Source organism: Anneissia japonica, unplaced genomic scaffold, assembly GCF_011630105.1.
Source record: "Anneissia japonica isolate Jap-2015-1 unplaced genomic scaffold, ASM1163010v1 scaffold1356_len1145284_cov175, whole genome shotgun sequence".
NCBI classification, from domain to species: Eukaryota; Metazoa; Echinodermata; class Crinoidea; order Comatulida; family Comatulidae; genus Anneissia; species Anneissia japonica.
The window spans coordinates 831,366-851,113 of NW_022706987.1; the positions used below are offsets into that span (position 1 = coordinate 831,366).

The 19,748-nt window shown below is 33.4% G+C and overlaps 1 protein-coding gene across 1 annotated transcript in view; it reads left to right on the forward strand.

Moving 5' to 3' along the window:
• The window catches only part of LOC117106260 (probable C-mannosyltransferase DPY19L1), a 28,062-nt gene extending 14,036 nt beyond the window's left edge, over nt 1–14,026 (forward strand). The window contains exons 8-18 of the mRNA XM_033247617.1: nt 4,008–4,085; nt 4,621–4,707; nt 4,893–4,949; nt 5,446–5,526; nt 5,979–6,080; nt 9,538–9,609; nt 10,822–10,907; nt 11,190–11,217; nt 11,998–12,117; nt 13,072–13,246; nt 13,923–14,026. Of these exons, the coding sequence (XP_033103508.1) occupies nt 4,008–4,085; nt 4,621–4,707; nt 4,893–4,949; nt 5,446–5,526; nt 5,979–6,080; nt 9,538–9,609; nt 10,822–10,907; nt 11,190–11,217; nt 11,998–12,117; nt 13,072–13,246; nt 13,923–14,026 (990 nt within the window). The remainder of the gene's footprint in view (nt 1–4,007; nt 4,086–4,620; nt 4,708–4,892; nt 4,950–5,445; nt 5,527–5,978; nt 6,081–9,537; nt 9,610–10,821; nt 10,908–11,189; nt 11,218–11,997; nt 12,118–13,071; nt 13,247–13,922) is intronic.
• The last annotated feature ends 5,722 nt before the right edge of the window (nt 14,027–19,748 follow it).

Below are 19,748 nucleotides of genomic sequence, written 5' to 3' on the forward strand. Positions count from 1 at the left end.
GAGACAGCCCATTACCTTTACTTTCTCTGCATGTACGTTAATCCATGGGTAACTGGTACTGTATGATATTGTAGAATTGAATGTATTGGACTACAATATATAGTAGTTTATATAGAATATCATTTTGTCCCTTCAATTCTTCAAGTGTATTTGCTGTTGGATGTGGAATGGAAAAATTACTAAATTTTAATATTTAGTACTATTTTTATACATTAAATTTAACAGACATTTCAGTGAGCTGTAATTTCATTCTTATAGTTGAATACAAGAAAACTGCTCTACCAACCATGGAGAAAAAATATTTTGTGCCTCTAACACTGATAGTTATCGTTATAAAATATTTATTCGTACAATATATACCCCTACTATAGTTGTTTGGAGCCAAAACAATGATTAAAAATACTTTTTTAAATGCCTCCTCCACTGGTTGTGCATTCTCTCATTTTTCCCAGCCATGTTTTCTGCAATATCTTTTTGAGGAAGTGGGTGAATCTGGAGAAACTCCAGCTACATCAAACCTCAACAAAACAGGAACATTCCTTAATTGGGAGGAAACTGAATGAAAATGAATTTAGGAAGAAGAATTTAAGTGGGCTTGAAATTAAAGGGGAACTCCAGGTTTGAAATTTCTCCCCATATATCATTTATATATTATATTATGATTAGTTATGAAACCATGAAGATTTCAGATCTTGAAACATGTCAATAAAATTATCATTGGAATTTGCTGAGTTGCAACATCTTTCAATTTTGAAATGGATTTGTTTAGCTGATTTGTTGCTTTAAATCTGGTAACAAGAGTGCGTGTACTAATAAGAGAGGGAGAGGATTCAAGTAACCTGCAGGCACAGGCATACAAGCGATCTTTTCGAAGTTCAATTTCTTCATCAGTGAATCTGTAAAATGAAGGCTGACTGTCAATACTGTTGTAGCTTGCTAGGCTCAGTGACACATTGACCTTAAACAAAAGAGTTACAGTGGCTTGGACCACCACCATTTACGTTATAGGTATCTAAAAGGACTCATGATATAATATCCATTTGATTCAAGAACTAATTTAGCATGGGATTTTTTGGTTTGCTTAGAGCCCAAACTTTGCATGTGTTTCCAAAGCTTCTTTGAATCACTTTCACATTCATTGACCTTGTTTCTAAAATAGTTAGCTTTGGCTTTTTTAATATATTTTTGAATTTTATTTCTCAGTTTGGTGTATTTGTTAAAAGTATTTGTCTGATTATTTTTTATGAAAGAGTACAACAACCTCTCCTGTTGATAAATATTATTTAAAATGTCATCATTAATCCATGGTTCTGTACGGCATTTCAAACAGATTTCTTTAATTGGAGCAATTTCGCCAAGGATTGTTAAAAATATACGTTTAACTTTTTGATTGACATCGATACTGTTGATAATAATTAATTTTCTGGAGATTGTTTATTAAATTTCTTTGCTATAATTTCGAGTAGATCAAATTTTGATGGTATTGTGGGCATTAGGCTTAAATTTAAAAGCTTCCTATTATAGTAAACAGCAAGATGGTCACTCATGCCTATATTTATTGTACCAGATTGTATCACTCAGTCAGTAGCATTTCACAAAGTATGGTCTAATGCAGATGAGGAAGTTTTATCAATACATTTAGTGGAATCAATAATCTGAGTTAAGCTATACACATTTAGCAAACTTTGTAGTTATTGAAGAGATCTGAGCCTTGACGATTGAAAGATATTTTTCTATCCCCGAGGAAAAATGATTCACAGTCCGATCTGAGAGTGGACAGGACCAATTTGAACTCTTTAATGAATTTTCCATCTTTATGCAGTCTTTAGAAACAACCAACAGTAATAGGTATACTTTTTGGTAACAATAGGTCAATCAATATCACCTTGATATCACCTTGATAAACTTCGCAATTGGAGGCAAGATGGTCTCTAATAAATACATAGACACCACCCCTATGTGTAGATCGGTTTTTACGTTGCGTACCATAACCTTCGATTTTTACTTCAGAATCCGGGACCAAACCATCAAATCTCATATTCAGAGAGGCCATTGATGGCAGCTTTCGGTAGTGATGCAAATATACTGAGCTTCGACAGTTTAGGTAGCAATGATCTAATGTTAATATGGACAAAATGAAACAATCAAAAATAGGTAGCTCCTTTTCGCTACCTGAAGGTGATTTTTGAGGGGTAGGAGGGGTCATATCACCCTATTTCTTAACCATTAGCGCTTCTTCAAAAACATCAACTGATTTTACTACAAAAACTGTAATTCAAAATCTAGAGGTCGGGAAAATGGTTTATAGAAGGCTATAAATATAGCTGTTGCAAACAATTTTCAAATATTTGGTCCATGTCATTTTTGGGTTGAATTGCGAAAATATAGGCGATATTAGTGGTGTTCAGCGGGATTTGAGCAGGCTTATGAGGCGTCGCTTATTTACATCATTTCTTTTCCTACACTAATCCGATTTTGGGACCAGTTATATATAAAAATTAATCTAATTGGATAAAATTTTCTTCCGTCAATTTTTAGTTATATCAAAGGCATTGAAGAACAAAAACTACCAAGGCTTAAAGGCGGCCCAGTTAATTGGCGTGTTCCATTTTCTGAACTGAAGAAAATAATGGTACCTGCTGTATTAAAGATTTGTTAAAATTCATTAAATGAATATGCTTGATAGTGGAGATGTCTTATTTCTACAGTGTTATGCATAAATTGGGAATGTATTTTTAATAAATAATAATAATAATATGTCGTTCTTATAGCGCTTAATGCCTTAACAAAGCCTTTAAGCGCTTCACATTACTACCCCGGTCATTGGATCAAACACATATGGAACACATTGAACACCAAATTAAATTATTAAATTATATTATTATTCAATAATATTGCGGCTAGTAATCAGCGCAGTTATGTTGGAACCTACCAGGTACCCACAACCGTAGAAAGTGCCTTGCCCAAGGACACAAGCACAGCGAAAGTGTTTCACTAATGGTTGATTGTTTAAAAAAGTTTTTATATATATATATTTCTATATACCCTTTTTGAATAATGAAATCGCTTAAACACTGCGCCGTGCAGCACACTCAATCTGTTCATTTTTGTCTTTCTTACATGCGCGCAGTATTAAAAATGTTTTTTTATGAGGTCAGACCAAAACCAAACCAAACAAATTGATATGCTTCATTCGGAAAAAGAAGGCTAGTAAAGCTGCAAGAGTCCTGTTTGATGGAGTTTCAAGGCATTGTTAATTATGTATGGCCTCACATTGTCACTCGAATACTCTTGTTGAAAGCCTTAAGCAAACATGACACTTTTTCTTGGATGGCTTAGCATTACTTGCAAACGGTCCAGGATTGGATATGTCACCGCTGCTGCAGAGTAAACAGAGGATAATAATTTTATTGAATATAATTTTCCCGGTAAAATGTAAACCATAATTATTGTTATTTCCGCTGAAGGAGGTTATGTATTCATTTCTTTCTGTTTGTTAGCAAGATTTTGCAAAAACTAATGAATGGATCATCATAAAATTTATTTTAATAGCACATAATATTCGAAGAACGAAATGATTAAATTTTTTGAAGAAAAGGTCAAAGGACAAGGTCACAGAATGTTATATATTCATTGCTCTCATGTCTGTTGTTAGCAAGATTACTCAAAACAAATGAATGCATCAAAAACTAATGAATGGAGCATAAAATTTAGTGGAATGGTACATAAAAATCAAAGAAAAAAAAAACGGTCAAAGTTCAAGGTTACAGAATTTTTTTTTTATCCCAAGCATAAAATAAAATGGAATGGCCTGCATATTGTTCGGTATTTAGGCACATTGCGGAAAATAATTGAATCGCCCATCATACACGGCCTGCGTATTGTTTGGTATTCAGGCACGGGGCAGGGGTATGCATTCTATAGAGTGAGTGCTCTAGTAGTAATTTTAGTGATTATTATTCATCATTGTTGTATGTAATGAGCAAACATAACTTTATTTTGTTTAGATTGTTGCTGTGTTTGGTACCTACACTTTTGGATATATTGACACCCAGAAGATGAAATGTATTTTAAAAGCACACACGGTAATAAGATTTTAAATTCATAGGATTATCATAAAAAAAGAAATACCTTGTTTTACACTAAAAATTGCTTCCCTTGTGAAAAATAACCACCACCATGGGAAAACAAAATGGTTTAATTTAATAAAAGAATCAGATATGTTATGAACTTCCAATGAGAAAAATTGAAAAGCAATTTTGTTTTTGCTGATTTACATACTTTTCAGTATTTATTTATTTTAGACACACAGAATAGCGAATATATCACTGTCCTATTTGAAAGTGACAGTCTCTTACACAAGACAAACACACACAACCCGATGCTTTACACAAACTGAATCTTAATATGAGGTTTATGCAGTGGAGTTGTTTTGTGTGTAAGGGAAAAGAAGTGTTTTCTCTGTACAAAATAGCTTTGAAACTTTAGAGGGACAGTATACAAGCATTTCAATACAGACAGATCATTCAAGTTAGTTCTTGACTTTTTTTAGTTCTTGATTTTATAAGGTTTTGTTGTCCTGTGTATTTCATACTTGTGATTCTCATTAAATTTCTGCAGCTTGGTTTGTTTATAAGTTTTGTGTTCCTGTTTGGAAATGAGATGCTCTTTACTTCATTTTACGCTGCAGCATTATTGAGTATCTGGGTGAGTCGTGCATTATTTACTTTAATTAATCGTATATAAATATAAGTACATTTAATGAAAAACACTAATTTTTTGGGTTGGTCAGGCACATTGATATTTGGAAATCAGTGTTGGTCGCTCAGTCATCATTTTTTTTTCATCATTGTAAATTAAAATTAGTAAAATTCTTTTAATTTGCTTTACAGGTTGTAATTATGTTGGAAGCAGTCTTCAAGAAATTACCACACTTTATTCTTATCTTTGTAAGTGAAAATTGATCATTTTTTATATATCACCAAAAAGAAATATTTTTAGCAGTTTCACATGATAAAAATACACAACAAATATATCAAATTTATATTTTGATTATGTACCTTCCGGAGCTGCCATTGGTGTATTCATGCAATTGTCGACCAACAGCCTCGTAATATACAAAACTAGACTGTATCTACTAATATATTCTTCCCAGGATGATTTGCAAAGCCTGGCTTCTTAAAATCGCTACACTGTCACTACTTGTTTCGGTACAATCGTTAAAGTGCATATCAGTTGAATCAAGAAGGCTCCTTGATTCATCCGACCAATCATCATGACCGAAAGCTGTCATCGATAGCGTGTAGTGATTGTATAGAAACCATGCTTAAAACCCTGTAAGACGAGTATTCTCAGCCAGTGCAGAGAACATGTCAAGAAAATACAATTTTTAATCGTATTAATAACTAATTAATAATTAGATACTGTTGTTCTTTTTGTTGATAGATTGGACAAGTTAGCTTGTTGCTTGTTGGCACGTTAGGATTCAAGTTTTTGTTAGCAAGGCTGTTATCAGTGACAGATGATGTAAGTAGTTTCATTATTCATATTACATGGCAAATAATAATAACAATGAGAGATAAGGATCTACATTCTCTTTTTATTCAATCTCAAATAAAAAGAAAGCACGTGAAATCCAGGTCATCACCTGTAAATACAGACCAATGCAGAAAGACAACAAACACATTTTTACAATTAATAACAAAAATAATTACAATTTTATCCGATTTTATCAGATTTTTTACATGCCGACATTCATCCATATAAAATTTACAATTATTTAAACCATCAAATAAAAATATTATATTGCTGAAACATTTACTAATTTAGGATTAACCCTAGCATTCCAAATTGTATAACTGGTATTGTTCTTCCTGCTATGAAGTAACTTGGCTGTTAGAGCCAATATACTCTATTGCCTCTATTATACTGCCCTCATCGGAGCTTTCGAGATTACAAGACCTTGTTTTCATCCTTAGGCTCATATTGGAAACTTATTCAAGTCCAAGTTTACTGGCTACAAGGATTTCCACACAATGCTATACACATGTGCTGCAGAGTTTGACTTTTTAGAATTCAAAGTAAGTAACAAATGCCTGTCAATTTGGAAACATGTGGCACCAGGCTTGCAATTCAAAGAGTATGGATTCAAGCCTAAGGCTGGTCATGTTTAGTGGTAAATTCAGTTATTTACAAACTCTTATTCAAATCTCAAACTAACATGTACCTAAACCAACTTGTACCCAAACCAACTCTTAACACAAACCAACTTGTACCCAAACCAGTTTCTACCCCAACCAACTCGTATTCAAACCCACTCATATAACAACCAACTTGTACCCAAACCAACTCCTACCCAGTTTAACTAATATCCCAGTCAACTTGTACCCAAACCAACTCCTACCCAGTCTAACTAGTGTCCCAGCCAACTTGTACCCAAACCAACTCCTACCAAGGCTAAATAAAGTCCCAGCCAACTTGTACCCAAACCAATTCCTACCCAGTCTAACTAATATCCCAGCCAACTTGTACCCAAACCAACTCCTACCCAGTCTAACTACTGTCCCAGCTAACTTGTACCCAAACCAACTCCTACCCAGTCTAACTAATATCCCAGCCAACTTGTACCCAAACCAACTCCTACCCAGTCTAACTAGTGTCCCAGCCAACTTCATGGCCGGCGGAAGTGGGGGGGGGGGCTGTGGGGGCTTGCCCCCACTTTTTGGCGAAAAATACATAATGTCTGGAAATGTTTGTATGATCAGAAATGCAAAAAAAGGAGGGAAGAAGGAGGAGAAGGATTGGAAAAAGAACGTTTATCCAGTACCCGACCGAGGTACATTTTCTCGCAATTCACATTGGTGGATCTGGGAGAGGGGGGTCATGGGTCCTGACCCCTCCCTTGGGCAACAAAAAAACTGGAAAAAGAAAAGAATTCTAGCCCTACCTTTTCAGGACTCATGAGCTGATTTTTCAATTTTTTTTTTTTTTGTTGCTAGTAGAAAATTAGAATTTTGAAGAACATAAAATTCATTAAAAAACACACTTCAAATGTCGGGAAAGCTCAATTCCCGCCATCTAGGAATAAAAATTTTCCCGGGGGAGAAACCCTAGACCACCCTTTCTTTTTGGGATTTATCGATTCATGGAAAAAAGAATACGCATGCAACTACTCATTTGTTTATGTATGTATACATACATAAAATAAAAAATTAGAAAAATTTACCTGACCCTTTTCAAAAGGGGAAAACCTTGAATTTGGAGTTCATTGATTAATTGAATCATTTCCAAAGGGGGTGGGGGTGGGGACCTTGAATTTTGAAAAATTTAAAAGTCATTAAAAGACACCACAGAAGTCGGGAAAGCTCATTTACCGCCACCTAGGAATCAAAATTTTCCCGGGAAAGAACCACAGACCTCCTCTCACCCCACCATTTCTTTTGGGATTTATCGATTCATGGAAAAACTACGTATGCAACTTACTCAATCTTTCATGTATGTATACACACATAAGGCCTATTTACTGTATTAACAATGGGAAAAAATTATCTGACCGTTTTCAAGAGTGGAAAACCTTGAATTTTGAAGAACTTAATTACTTTTAAGTTCTTCAAAACTCAAGGTGTTCCCCTCTTGAAAATTATTATAATGAATCAATGAACCCAGAGAACGGGAGGTTCGAGTTCTTCCCGGGAAAATGTTGATTTCTTAAATGGTGGACAATGAGATTTCCCGACTTCTGAAGTATTTTTTAATGACTAATTTAAAAGACACCTCAGAAGTCGGGAAAGCTCATTTCCCACCTTCTAGGAATCAAAATTTTCCTGTGGAAGAACCCCCGGACCCCCTTTCTTTTTGGGATTCATTGATTCATGGAAAATTCGTATGCAACTACTCATTTTTTTAAAATTGTTATGTATTTATACACACATAAGCCCTATTTACTGTAATAACAATGGGAAAAAATTACCAGACCGTTTTCAAGATGGGAAGACCTTGAATTTTGAAGAACTTAAAAGTAATTAAAGACACGTCAGAAGTCGGGAAAGCTCATTTCCTGCCATCTAGAAATTTTCCCGGGGTAGGAATGTTGACCCCACCACCTAGATTTGATTCCAGATCTGCATGATTCATATTCACATTCATCTTATAAGCAGTGGCATAACAGGCGGGGGCAGGTGGGCAGACTGTCCCCCCTGACGGTTTTTACCGGGCTGACCAAGCCGTCGTACCGGGCTGTAAGAAGAGAAAAGAAAGCGGGGAGAGGGAGGGAAAGAGAAAGAAGGGGAAACAAAAGAAAAGGAAAAAGGAAAAGAAAAAGAAAATAGAAAAATAAAGACAAGAATAAAAAGGAAGGTATAATGAACAGATATCACAATACCCCGGCCTACAACCCCTTCTCCACTTCAAAAAGTGTCCATAGCGCATTTGATCTAAGCCACCAGATATTCTCTAAGCCACCAGATATTCTCCTTGTCCCCCGGCGTAACCACCGGGGGACAAGGGGAAAATATCCATCTGTGGAAAATCTTTCCCCATTGAATGCCCTTTTGACCTGGGAAAGTGCCTGAAAACCTCAAATTTTAAATCGCATACTGTATTTTGTTGAGGTAGGCCAATTTCCTCTAAAAATTGTCCATTTTAGGGAGTTTTGATCAATTCCGACGAAATTAGAATTAAAAAAAAACAAACATTTTTTAATGTTAAAGCTTGTGCTTGCTCTCCTTTGCCTTCTAAGTTATGACACATAGTCCCAAACTCAAGAAAGAAAATTTAATGTAGATCGTTTTACCTAAAAGAGGGGCCTTAATGTGTAATGATGTTGAAAGAATATGTTTGTAATAAATAAAGCCATAAGGAAAATGCTTATATTCAGTTTTAAAAAACGAGTGTGGCCTTAACATAAGAGCATTTCTAGTTGAGGTAGGCCAATTTCCTCTAAAAATATCACATTCTAGGGAGTTTTGATTAATTCCGATGAAATTGGAATTAAAAAAACAAAAATTTTTCGCGCGTTTCGCGTGCATTTTTTAATGTTGAAGCTTGTGCTTGCTTTCCTTTACCTTCGAAGTTATAACACATAGTCCCAAACTCAAGAAAGAAAATTTAAGATAGATCGTTTTACCTAAAAGAAGGGCCTCAATGTGTAATGATGGTGAAAGAATAGGCCTATGATTGTAATAAATAAAACCACGATGAAAATGCTTATATTTAGTTTCAAACACACGTGTGTGCCCTATATTAATAATAAAATAAGCCCTATGCCATATTGTTTTCTATATGGGGGTTGGGGTTATCACACCAAGTCATAAATTGCTAACCGGGAAAATTATTACCTTTGCCATACTCGCACCAAATTCCTTCCTAAACCTACTTCTATTCAAACTGTATCCAGATTTCGACTATATCATGTTGTATTTTTGCCAATAATTATTCCTCAATTCCTTAATTCATTGATTTCATAAATGCTCAGTAATATGTGATATACGTACACAGCTATTAACCATTTATTTTATTTCTTTTTTTCTGTATTCTTAGACAGTATCGAAGCTAACATATACTTTACTAATACCAAGTGCCATCATAGTTATTATTGCTGTCCTCTACCATGTAAGTTTATTATCAGTTTGTGCTGATAAACATTTTATAACTTGTTAATTTTACCCAAGGCTGATTTAAAAGATATTTGATATGCTGCCAAGATGTCATTAATTTTTGTTAAGGAGTTATGACTACTATACTATTATTTCATAACATTTCACATTATTTTTATAACATTTGTTATCATTTCTTATATAATATCTTATATATCTTGTCTCCTAGTGATGAAGCTTAATAAATAAATGTATCATATATCACAACATATTGTATAGCATCATCTCATATCATCATTTCATTTCATATCATTTCATATAAAACATCATATCAGAATATTATATCATAGCATTTCATTTCATATAATTTCATACCGTTCCATTGCATCATTCCGCAGTGCTCCATTTTTTGTTATAACATTTTTTTATTTCATAACATTCCATATCATTTCAATGTATTTTTACATTTTCGGCTGACATGTTATTACATTTGAGGTAAAAATGGAAATTTAATTTGAGGTTAAACAGATTTTTATACTTGTGGGTGATAAATTATTTGGTACACGAAAACTAAAGTTTGGTTAAGTCTGATTCATTTCAAACTCTTATTATCAATTCTCAGAGAAAAATCACACTGTTGGGAGGCTGTGCTTTTACTGCGCAGTGTAAAAGACGCATTTCTAGTTTGAACCGAAAGGTCCACTGATTAATCTCAGATAAGATAGTATAATACATACTCCAAGTATCGAAATGCACACCATCGTGTCAGGATTCAATATTTCGACATTAATTATGTTATCATCAGGAATCAATCAGGAATCATTATTGCTTTCATTTACCATTTCTAGTTTCATTCTTCATTGTTTCATCATATCTGTTACAGCATGTGTTATTTCTTTGCGATCGATTGTTGGCATCTATAGATTTGTATATACCCATTAGTATATTGATTTCCCTAATTTGTACTGCTAATATTAGCTTGACGTACTCCACTAAGGAATATTGTTCTATTGTCTGTTTACTCAATAAAGCTTGCTTCATATGATATGTTTGTATACTTGTCCTACATTTGTAATATATGCGTAAATTGTTTTATTGGATTTTATGCTTTACATCTAATGAAGGCCTATGGCCAAAAACGTTTGTGATATCTCATTAATAAAGTTTGGAAAATTTATATGTGTATTATATATGTATATATAATATCTTTCATAATGTTTTTGACTAGCTTGTTGTACTGGAGTACAACATTTGGCAGACCTGCATATCTAAGGAAAAAGATGAAGACAGCTCCAAGGAAACACTACTACCGCCGTAAGTTTCAAATATTCTCCATGACAATTTCAACTTCATATGATAATTCATCAATTGTTGTTTAGCGTGCAGTGCCTCATGAAAAAGTGTCCTAATAATCAACTTGGCCTCATAGCTCAACAGGTTGATGGACTGAACCTTGAGTTTAAATTTTTATGTAGAATAGTTTATGTTTCTTAAGAATGTATACGAATTTTTATTGAAAAGACTTATATCATAATTTGACAGTGAATGCTCTTTAAACAAACATTAAAACTTATGTTTGCATCTTATCTGTTACAGCATTACAAGACCAAAGCCCCATGCAGAAGTAAGTTGTTCTGAGTTTAATAAAAAATACCTTATATTAAAAGATTTAGGTTAGATTTGTGGAGAAATTTGTATGATATGGAAAGTAGACAATTCTTTGTAGTAAAACAAAATATTTGGATTTGTAGAACTAAGTAATTTTTAATTTATGTATTTATTACTTATGCATTTTGTAAATTGTGATATTGATGATGATGATTATAGCAGTGATGTTTTGCCCTACCTGATGTGTTATCATACCGAATAGTCATTTCCAATTTCTTGTGAAAAAAAGTGATTAGGGTGGGAATTGAACCCATGACCTCCAGATAACTAGCCTAGTGTCATAATCACTAGAACATCGAGCTTGCGCTTGGTGAGTGGGTACTGCAAATGCTTGTTTGATGTGTGTTTGTGTCAGAACGATAATGATAATGATGGGGATGATGATGATGATTGTAAAATAATAATACTTGATAATTATATTTACAATGCTTGCACCTGCTTGCACTCCTTTTCTTTTTTTGTGTACATTAAGATGTTGTTGGTTATAGTAATTCTTAATGTTTATATTAATTTGCATACTGTTACCAGGTCAGGGTCATTACAGTAGGGTTTTTGTGCTTGTTTTTTTGTTTTATTCTTGTGTCCATCCCTTCTCAGTTCTCTCTATATTTTAAATTTTTATGATATACCATTTTTATGTCTATTTTATTTTGCTACTTTTAAAAATTGTATTTATTTTTAATTTACATGCAATAAATTGAGTTGAATTGAAAAAAATTACTTTCTTCCTTAACAGCTGCTTTACCATATCTTTCAACTTGGTGCCTTTACAATAATGGCTTTCATAATCATGAGGTTGAAACTCTTCTTCACTCCGCATCTCTGTTTGATGTGCTCACTATTTGCTTCAAAGCAGGTAACTTCACACTACAATGTGATGATGTCATAAAACACTCATATATGAGGCATGTTGTGGCAAAATGGCTAAGTTGTAGCAAAAATTGAAATTCAAGTTGTTGGTATTTTCAGATACCTGAGTATGTGATCTTTAAAATGAGGGGGTCATTCTTTGAAATTGGACATTTCTAGCCTAAGTTATTGGAAAGTGAAAGTACAGCACTCTAGAGTCAAGATAAACATGATTTTGAGTAATTGCCTTCCAAAGTTATTTGTGCATACATTGTTTAATAGAATTAACTATCTAAATAACATTAAATAAATGATTTGTTGACCACTTCCAGAACTAATACTTGGGACATGATTAATAAGACATTAAACTGTTGATCTATAGTTTTAAAAAAAATTGATTTTCAGGCAATTCTTTGAGCTCTCATATTCTATTTACCATCTATATCATTTACTCAATACTAGCCTGTGCGACAACTTAACGATATCGCCATGACATGCCTTATATAGGCAGGTCACAGGCATTGTCATATAAAATGTGATATTGTTAAAAGATGTTTCTTAGTTAAGATGCTTAGCCATTCAATCCTAGACTTCTATGTGGTATTACATTTTTCTCATAAACCAAATATACCTTCCACTTTTTTTTTTAAAGTCAATTAAAAAAAATATAAGCAACATTACAAGACCTTTCCGCAGTGTCAATCAAACTTAACAACTGTCCAATCACAGCAGAGCCAGGAATACACACGTGCCCTACAAACAAATGTGTTGTCCCACAAAAACATATGTTTAATATACATTTACATATTGTTTTTGTGGCACCTAGCAACAATATCCAAGGGGCATGGCCTAGCATAAAGATCCATTGACGCACATAGGAACAATTACTAATTTTTCCCATGTCCTCCATAACAAACTAAATTGGATCTGAATGTGAAGATTTCTTTTTTTTTTTTTTCAGTTATTTGGTTTTATTGGGAGCCGTACGCAACACTACTCCTTTGTAGTCATGCTCATCTTTTTGATGGGTATCTCAGGCATATCACAGCTGCAGTCACAGTGGGACATCAAAGGGGAATTTAGCAATGCACCCCAAGAAGAACTGCTTAATTGGATCATGGCTAGCACACCAAAGGGTAAGGAGGAACAGGTATACAAAAGGAAGCTTTCGTTTGCACTGGCTACTTTCAGTGGTCCTATTCTTCACTATGTGGTCCTATTCATCACTGTGTGCTTCAAATAAGCCAAAAGCGGGTTATGATTTAGGGGTTACCCCACTCGGATCTAAAATTAAACACTGTAAACAGAACTATTAAAAAAATCCCCCCAAGATTGGTATTAATTCTTATTAGCTCTGCTAAATTAAACATAGTAGCCCAGAGGAAGTAAAAACTTTATCTTAGACATGTTGAAACAACATGAAACAATGAATCGCCGGGATGGAAGAACAAAGGAAATCTTGGGTCGTTTCCAATCTTCTTCTGTAGTTGTCTCAGACTGCAGTGATTCGTTAACAGCATTACTTCACAGGGGTAATAAAAAGTTGGTGTATCAGCAGACAATGCTCATTAAAATACATTTACTACATGATGTGTACTGCGTACTTGCAGAAAACTCTTTGTATTTTAACTGACGACTGACTAATGACAGGTCCACACAAAAATTTTCCGCGACCCAATTTTAGGGTATGACTTGCTTTCAACACGGCTGAGGTTATCTTTGGCTCGTCAGATCAACTCGAACAATAATTTGGCCCTTCGAACCAAGGATGTACAGTATCCTTCAATTTAATTGGTTGTTTTGTTTTTGTAGATGCTGTGTTTGCAGGTCCTATGCCTACCATGGCTTCTGCAAAATTGTCCACAGGAAGGTGTATTGTCAATCATCCCCATTACGAAGATGCAGGCTTAAGGTGAGATGAATACAGCATCCTCCTTTAATCCTCCTCACTGTTGTTATATTATTGTGTATATATATATATATGTGTGTAAACAGTGTAATATTTTTTGTGCAGTGATAATTATCTTCCCTTAAAAATGGCACCATACACCAAAAGGTGCATCAGTCTTGTGACCAATTGAGCTGATCCACCAATGTTTGAAGCACAAATGTTTACCTTATAATTTGTATTTCTTCTTAGACCTGGATGCAGCATGCCAGAAATATGGGATATAGAAGACGAAATGAACCGTGGAGAGGAGCCGACGTGTTCCAGGCTCAGAAAGAACCCAAAACCTTTCAAAGTTGTATTCAAGAATAATGTATATACAGTGCTTCGAGTGTGATAAAATGTGTTTTTTAACAATAACAGAATAACGAATTCAGTTGGAATGCAATATCAGATACGCTCACCACTGAATGATGCTAACCAAATACTTTCCTCCTCCACATTCCTGTCCCCATGTTACGGCATTAATGAATGTGTTATCAATGTGATAGTACATTCATACCTACATTCCGTCTTTCAATTCTCTGGGTTGTATAATACATATAGAAAGGAGAAGGGAATAAATCTGCCTAAATAGTGAAAGGTGTCTCAAGGGCCCTCGAACCCACTTGATCACCTGGCTATAATTATGTCAAAGGTCAAGTCAAAAAACGAACAGATCTTGCAGTTTAAGAATGCAGAAATAGTACTATAAATCATTTGCGTATTTGTTTATATTCATAATGACCCTTGACATATCATGCTCAGTTAAAACTAGAAGAAAGCCTACTGGACATTCAGGTGTAATATACAGTAATACAGATATTTGTTACATTTTTCTTTGAAATATTACAGTCAAGATATCTAGGTCATTGGAACTACTGCCCGTCCTTTAATAGACAATTAGCAAACTTGTGTGGATCTACTTAAAAAGAAGGTGCATTTCAGGTTGTGTTTCAACATCATGCTAGCTATTTATTTGTGATCCAACCCGAGAGATGATGACAGTTGGTAAAAGAGCCAATGTCAAACGTATTAGACTGAAGTTTTATCACAATGTTGTGTTTAGGTTAGTTTATTTTTTTCCCCAAATTTAGTCTTTCTTATTAATATTGAATTGTATATATACAACAATTGCTATACAGTATATTAAAAATAAATAACATTTGTATAGCACAAAAGACAGTTAGTTTTGAAGTGCTTTGAATTCCCAGTTTTGTAAACAAATCAAAAGAAAAGGTGTGTTTTGAGTTTTGTTTTGAAAATTTGAAAATGTTGCACTGATTTCATATAGAATATACAGAGTTTAGGAGCTGCCACAGAAAACGCCCTGTCCCCATATGAGTGCATGGTCGAGGTTTCAGTAGGAGTTGGTTAAATGAACAGAGAGTTGAGTGGTTGAGAGTGAGATGAGGTCACAAATATACTGTATGCCAGAGCATATAGTATACTATTCTGATTAGAATTGTTTTTATTTTTAAGTGAAATGTATTTTGCTTATTAATTTCTTTAAACAATGCTTGCAACTATAAAAAAAAAAAAACATACTGTACTTGTGTTTTATATGTTATGTGTTGGTGCAAGTTAAGGGTGTCTGTGCATGTGAGCTATAGGTTTATTTTTTGATCTTTCAAAGTTATTATTTATACTAAATATTTGCCATTATTAAGACATGACATATCATTATTTAGCTTTCTTTTATTCAACAGGAGAATAAGTGGGTAGCCCAAAAGCCACCCAGAACTTCTCTAAGGGGTCTCGGAGGGCAAAGCACCTGAAAGCTCTGACAGTTTTTAAAAGTTTATTGTAATTGATTTTAGAGTCTACTGCAGTTGTAATCCTGAGGATAAGCACCAGCCCATGTGAACCCTGTGGCTTGGCTGTAGATTACTAATTGTAATCCTATGTAAAAAAGCCACCCAGAACTTCTCTACTAAGGGGTCTCAGAGGGCAAAGCACCTGAAATCTCTGACAATTTTTAAAAGTTTATTGTAATTGATTTTAGAGTCCACTCCTGAGGATAAGCACCAGCCCATGTGAACCCTGTGGCTTGGCTGGAGATTACTAATTGTAATCCTATGTAAAAATTACGTAGGCTCATCTTTTCCACCTGATGAATTGTGTTGAGCTCCATGATGTGAGGCACCATCACTACACCTTTGCCACATGCGGAGATAGCTAGGCAGCAACGATTGCTATGAAAATGCTGTGGCTAAAATTTCTATAGAAAATTACAACTTTACTCACCAATTAATTACAGACAAATAATTCCATTAATTATTTCTTTGCATAGATTGACTAGCAATCAATAGGATTTTAATATGAATTGTTTATGTCAGTGTACCCTTGGAAGTAGTTGTTTTAATTGCTTATTTTATATAAGAAAGTAATTAGCTGTCAAGTTAATATTAGAACGATAATATAACTTGATTTGTTCCTGCTCATTAGAAGTTTTAATGAGGTATTCATTGTTTTACTGTAATTATTTTAAGGGGTTTTCCCCGATTTGTCCACAAACAGTATTAGCTGTAATATTGTGTGCTTGATCGAGGCTGCTGTTTACCAATCTGTATAAACCTGAACAATTATCGTGCTCATATATCATGGTTTTGTCTATGATAGCAATGTTATCATTACACATATTATTGTTATAATAGAGTTTGATTCTTTTTGTAATCTTCAGCGTTACATATTTATATTTTCAAATCACTTGTTTCAAAGATGTAATGTTGGCAATTTACAATAAACAAATTTTAAATGTTTTTGAAATAGTACCCCAGATTACATGTGTTAATGTTTTGTCGTGATAATATTGTGTTGCATTGTTCTTTCCAAAAAAGAGTTTACAGCCAGGGTTCTTAATAAATTGCTCACAAGCCAAATCCGGTCTTCAAGAACATTTAATTTTAGCCAACCATGGAAAAATAAAATATTTAAATTTTATTCTTATTATGCAGCACTGGCGCCGAGGGAAAGGGGGGGGGGGGTCCGAATGCCATTATTGCCACCAGGTTGTTATTCCAAACCTTATCAATCGTTTTCATGACATCGTTTGTAAATGTATCTCGCATGTCTGAGGTGTGATGTTAAGCTGTTAGACCATTATTTAAAGAGGTAAAATTTACAGCTAACGTTAAAGCAGTACAAAAATGTTTCTCATTGTATATCTAATAAAGATCAAACTCTAAGGAGTATAGGGGCTCTGTTGTTTATCACATTTTAAATGTCCAGGTTACTTACTAGACTACTGCACCCTTAACAAAGTTTTTTCTATCAATAAATGAACAAATAGGTTGCTCGTGGCTTTATAACACTACAGTTGACGGCTGTGAATGAGGAGGGCTGTTTATTTGTTCAAAATAAAATACCCATGCCATCGGAAGCTTCTTCTGTTGTATTGAAGCCGTTTTTATCATTTTTCAAAAGTAATAAGGTGCATTATATGCATTTTTAAGTTAAAAGAGAACTAGCAAAATGATTTTTTGTTCTAGAGAGGATTTTTGATATGCCATTAATAATAGAATCAACCTTAAAATCTTTTTTTGGCTATTTTTTTATGAAGTTATAGGCGATTATATACGATTTTACCATGACGTCACTGGCGAAAAAGTAACAAAAGATCGTGTAAATAGCGCCGCGTAGGGTATCCACCGCGTAGGGTATCCGCCGCGTACGATCACAATTTACAGCCATGGTTACAGCATACACGCAAAGATCGATTTTAAGGTTGATTCTATTATTAATGGCATATTAAAAATTCCACTCTAAAACAAAAAATCATTTAAACTATTAACAACTTCTATATTCTCGATCTTCAGGTGTAGTATGGTCGTAGATATGGCAGACTTTTTTGTACCTTGTCTAAAATGATGATTCGAATAAAACAAATTTACCGTATATTTGGCCAATTAGCACACTCACCGCCACGAAAAATGGAAATTTCATAAGAAAAAAATGTTGCTTTATTTTTATTTTTTGGGCCTACCATGTTGTTTAATACGACAAATAATAAATTTAAAGTGTTAAAAATGTTGTATATCGCAAGGAAATATGCAAAGGAGCGGAAATCAAGCTTTAATTAGCAAAAATCTAATGATGGTCACCGAATGGGTATTTTATAAACCGAGTGAAAAAATGGAAAACAGATAGGAAAATTCATAACTGTGAGTGAGGGGACACAATCTTATAAATATTTGCACTATATTTGGGGTTTACATTTCTTCTAATAAAAAAAAAATACAAAAACAAATAAAAAATGAACAAAGTCATTCTAATCTAAAAGAACAAGATTGCATACTGTCGAAAAAAATATATGATCATATGCTAAGGTCTGCTAAGAGAAGCTTATCTGACTTTAAAGGACGTTCTGCCCTTTTTCTGAAGGGTTCCCCACGCCCGCCCATTCATTTTTTTTTATCAAGTGATGCTAAATCAGATGTTTGCGCTTTACAAATCTTTATTATTATTATTATTATTATTATTATTATTATTATTATTATTGTTATTGTTATTGTTATTGTTATTGTTATTATTATTATTATTACTATTACAGTATTATTATTATTATTATCACTATTACTATTATTATTATTATTATTATTAATATGCATATTATATTATTAAGGCCTATTATTATATTATTATTATTATTATTATTATTATGCATATTATATTATTAAGGCCTATTATTATTATATTATTATTGTTATTATTGTTATTAATAGGCATATTATATTATTATAAGGCCTATTATTATTATTAATAACAACAAACAACAACAAACTTAAAACAATGATTAATTTAGTCTTTTTAACTTTCACTTTTGTATTAGTAATATTGCGACTTCACTATTGTGAGTGGAAATAATATCAGTCTATTGTCAAATAAAGTGAAATCACCTCGACCTGACAAAATAAAGTATTATTAAAATAAATAAAATTATCAGCCATACTTATTGAAAAATCAAAAAAATTATTATTATTATTATTATTATTATTATTATTATTATTATTATTATTATTATTATTATGCATATTATATTATTAAGGCCTATTATTATTATTATTATAAGGCCTATTATTATTATTATTATTATTATTAACAACACGATATTCAAACTTTAAAACAATGATTAATTTAGTCTTTTTGCAAGTACTGTACACGACTTTTTAAAATCAATCAAGAGATTTTTGCTTTTCTCCCCTTTTTAACTTTCACTTTTGTATTAGTAATATTGCGACTACATTATTGTGAGTGGAAATAATATCAGTCTATTGTCAAATAAAGTGAAATCACCTCGACCTGACAAAATAAAGTAAAATCATCAGCCATACATATTGACAAATCAAAAAAGCTCCAAATAATATGAAATGGTTCTTCTTGCAACATTATAATTCAAGAGCGAGAATAGCCTAGCAAAAGTGTTTCACGCTGACATTAGCTGTTTTTAGGTCATTTTTTGTCTTTCCACAGTCGAGTCTGGCAAATACTTGTCGGATTTTTGTATTCCCTTCTGCATTTGGAAGGCAATTCTTTTCTGATTGCTTTAGTATTTGTTTCAATTGCATTGCTTGAAAAAGGTCACCGTCATTTTTCACTTTTCTATTGGTGCTATGTTGACCGCCCACCGCGCGTAGAGGCTGCATTTTGACCTCTTTTTAGTGACTTCGTTTAAACGGCTGTTCACCAATCAAATATCTTGTTGTTCATTC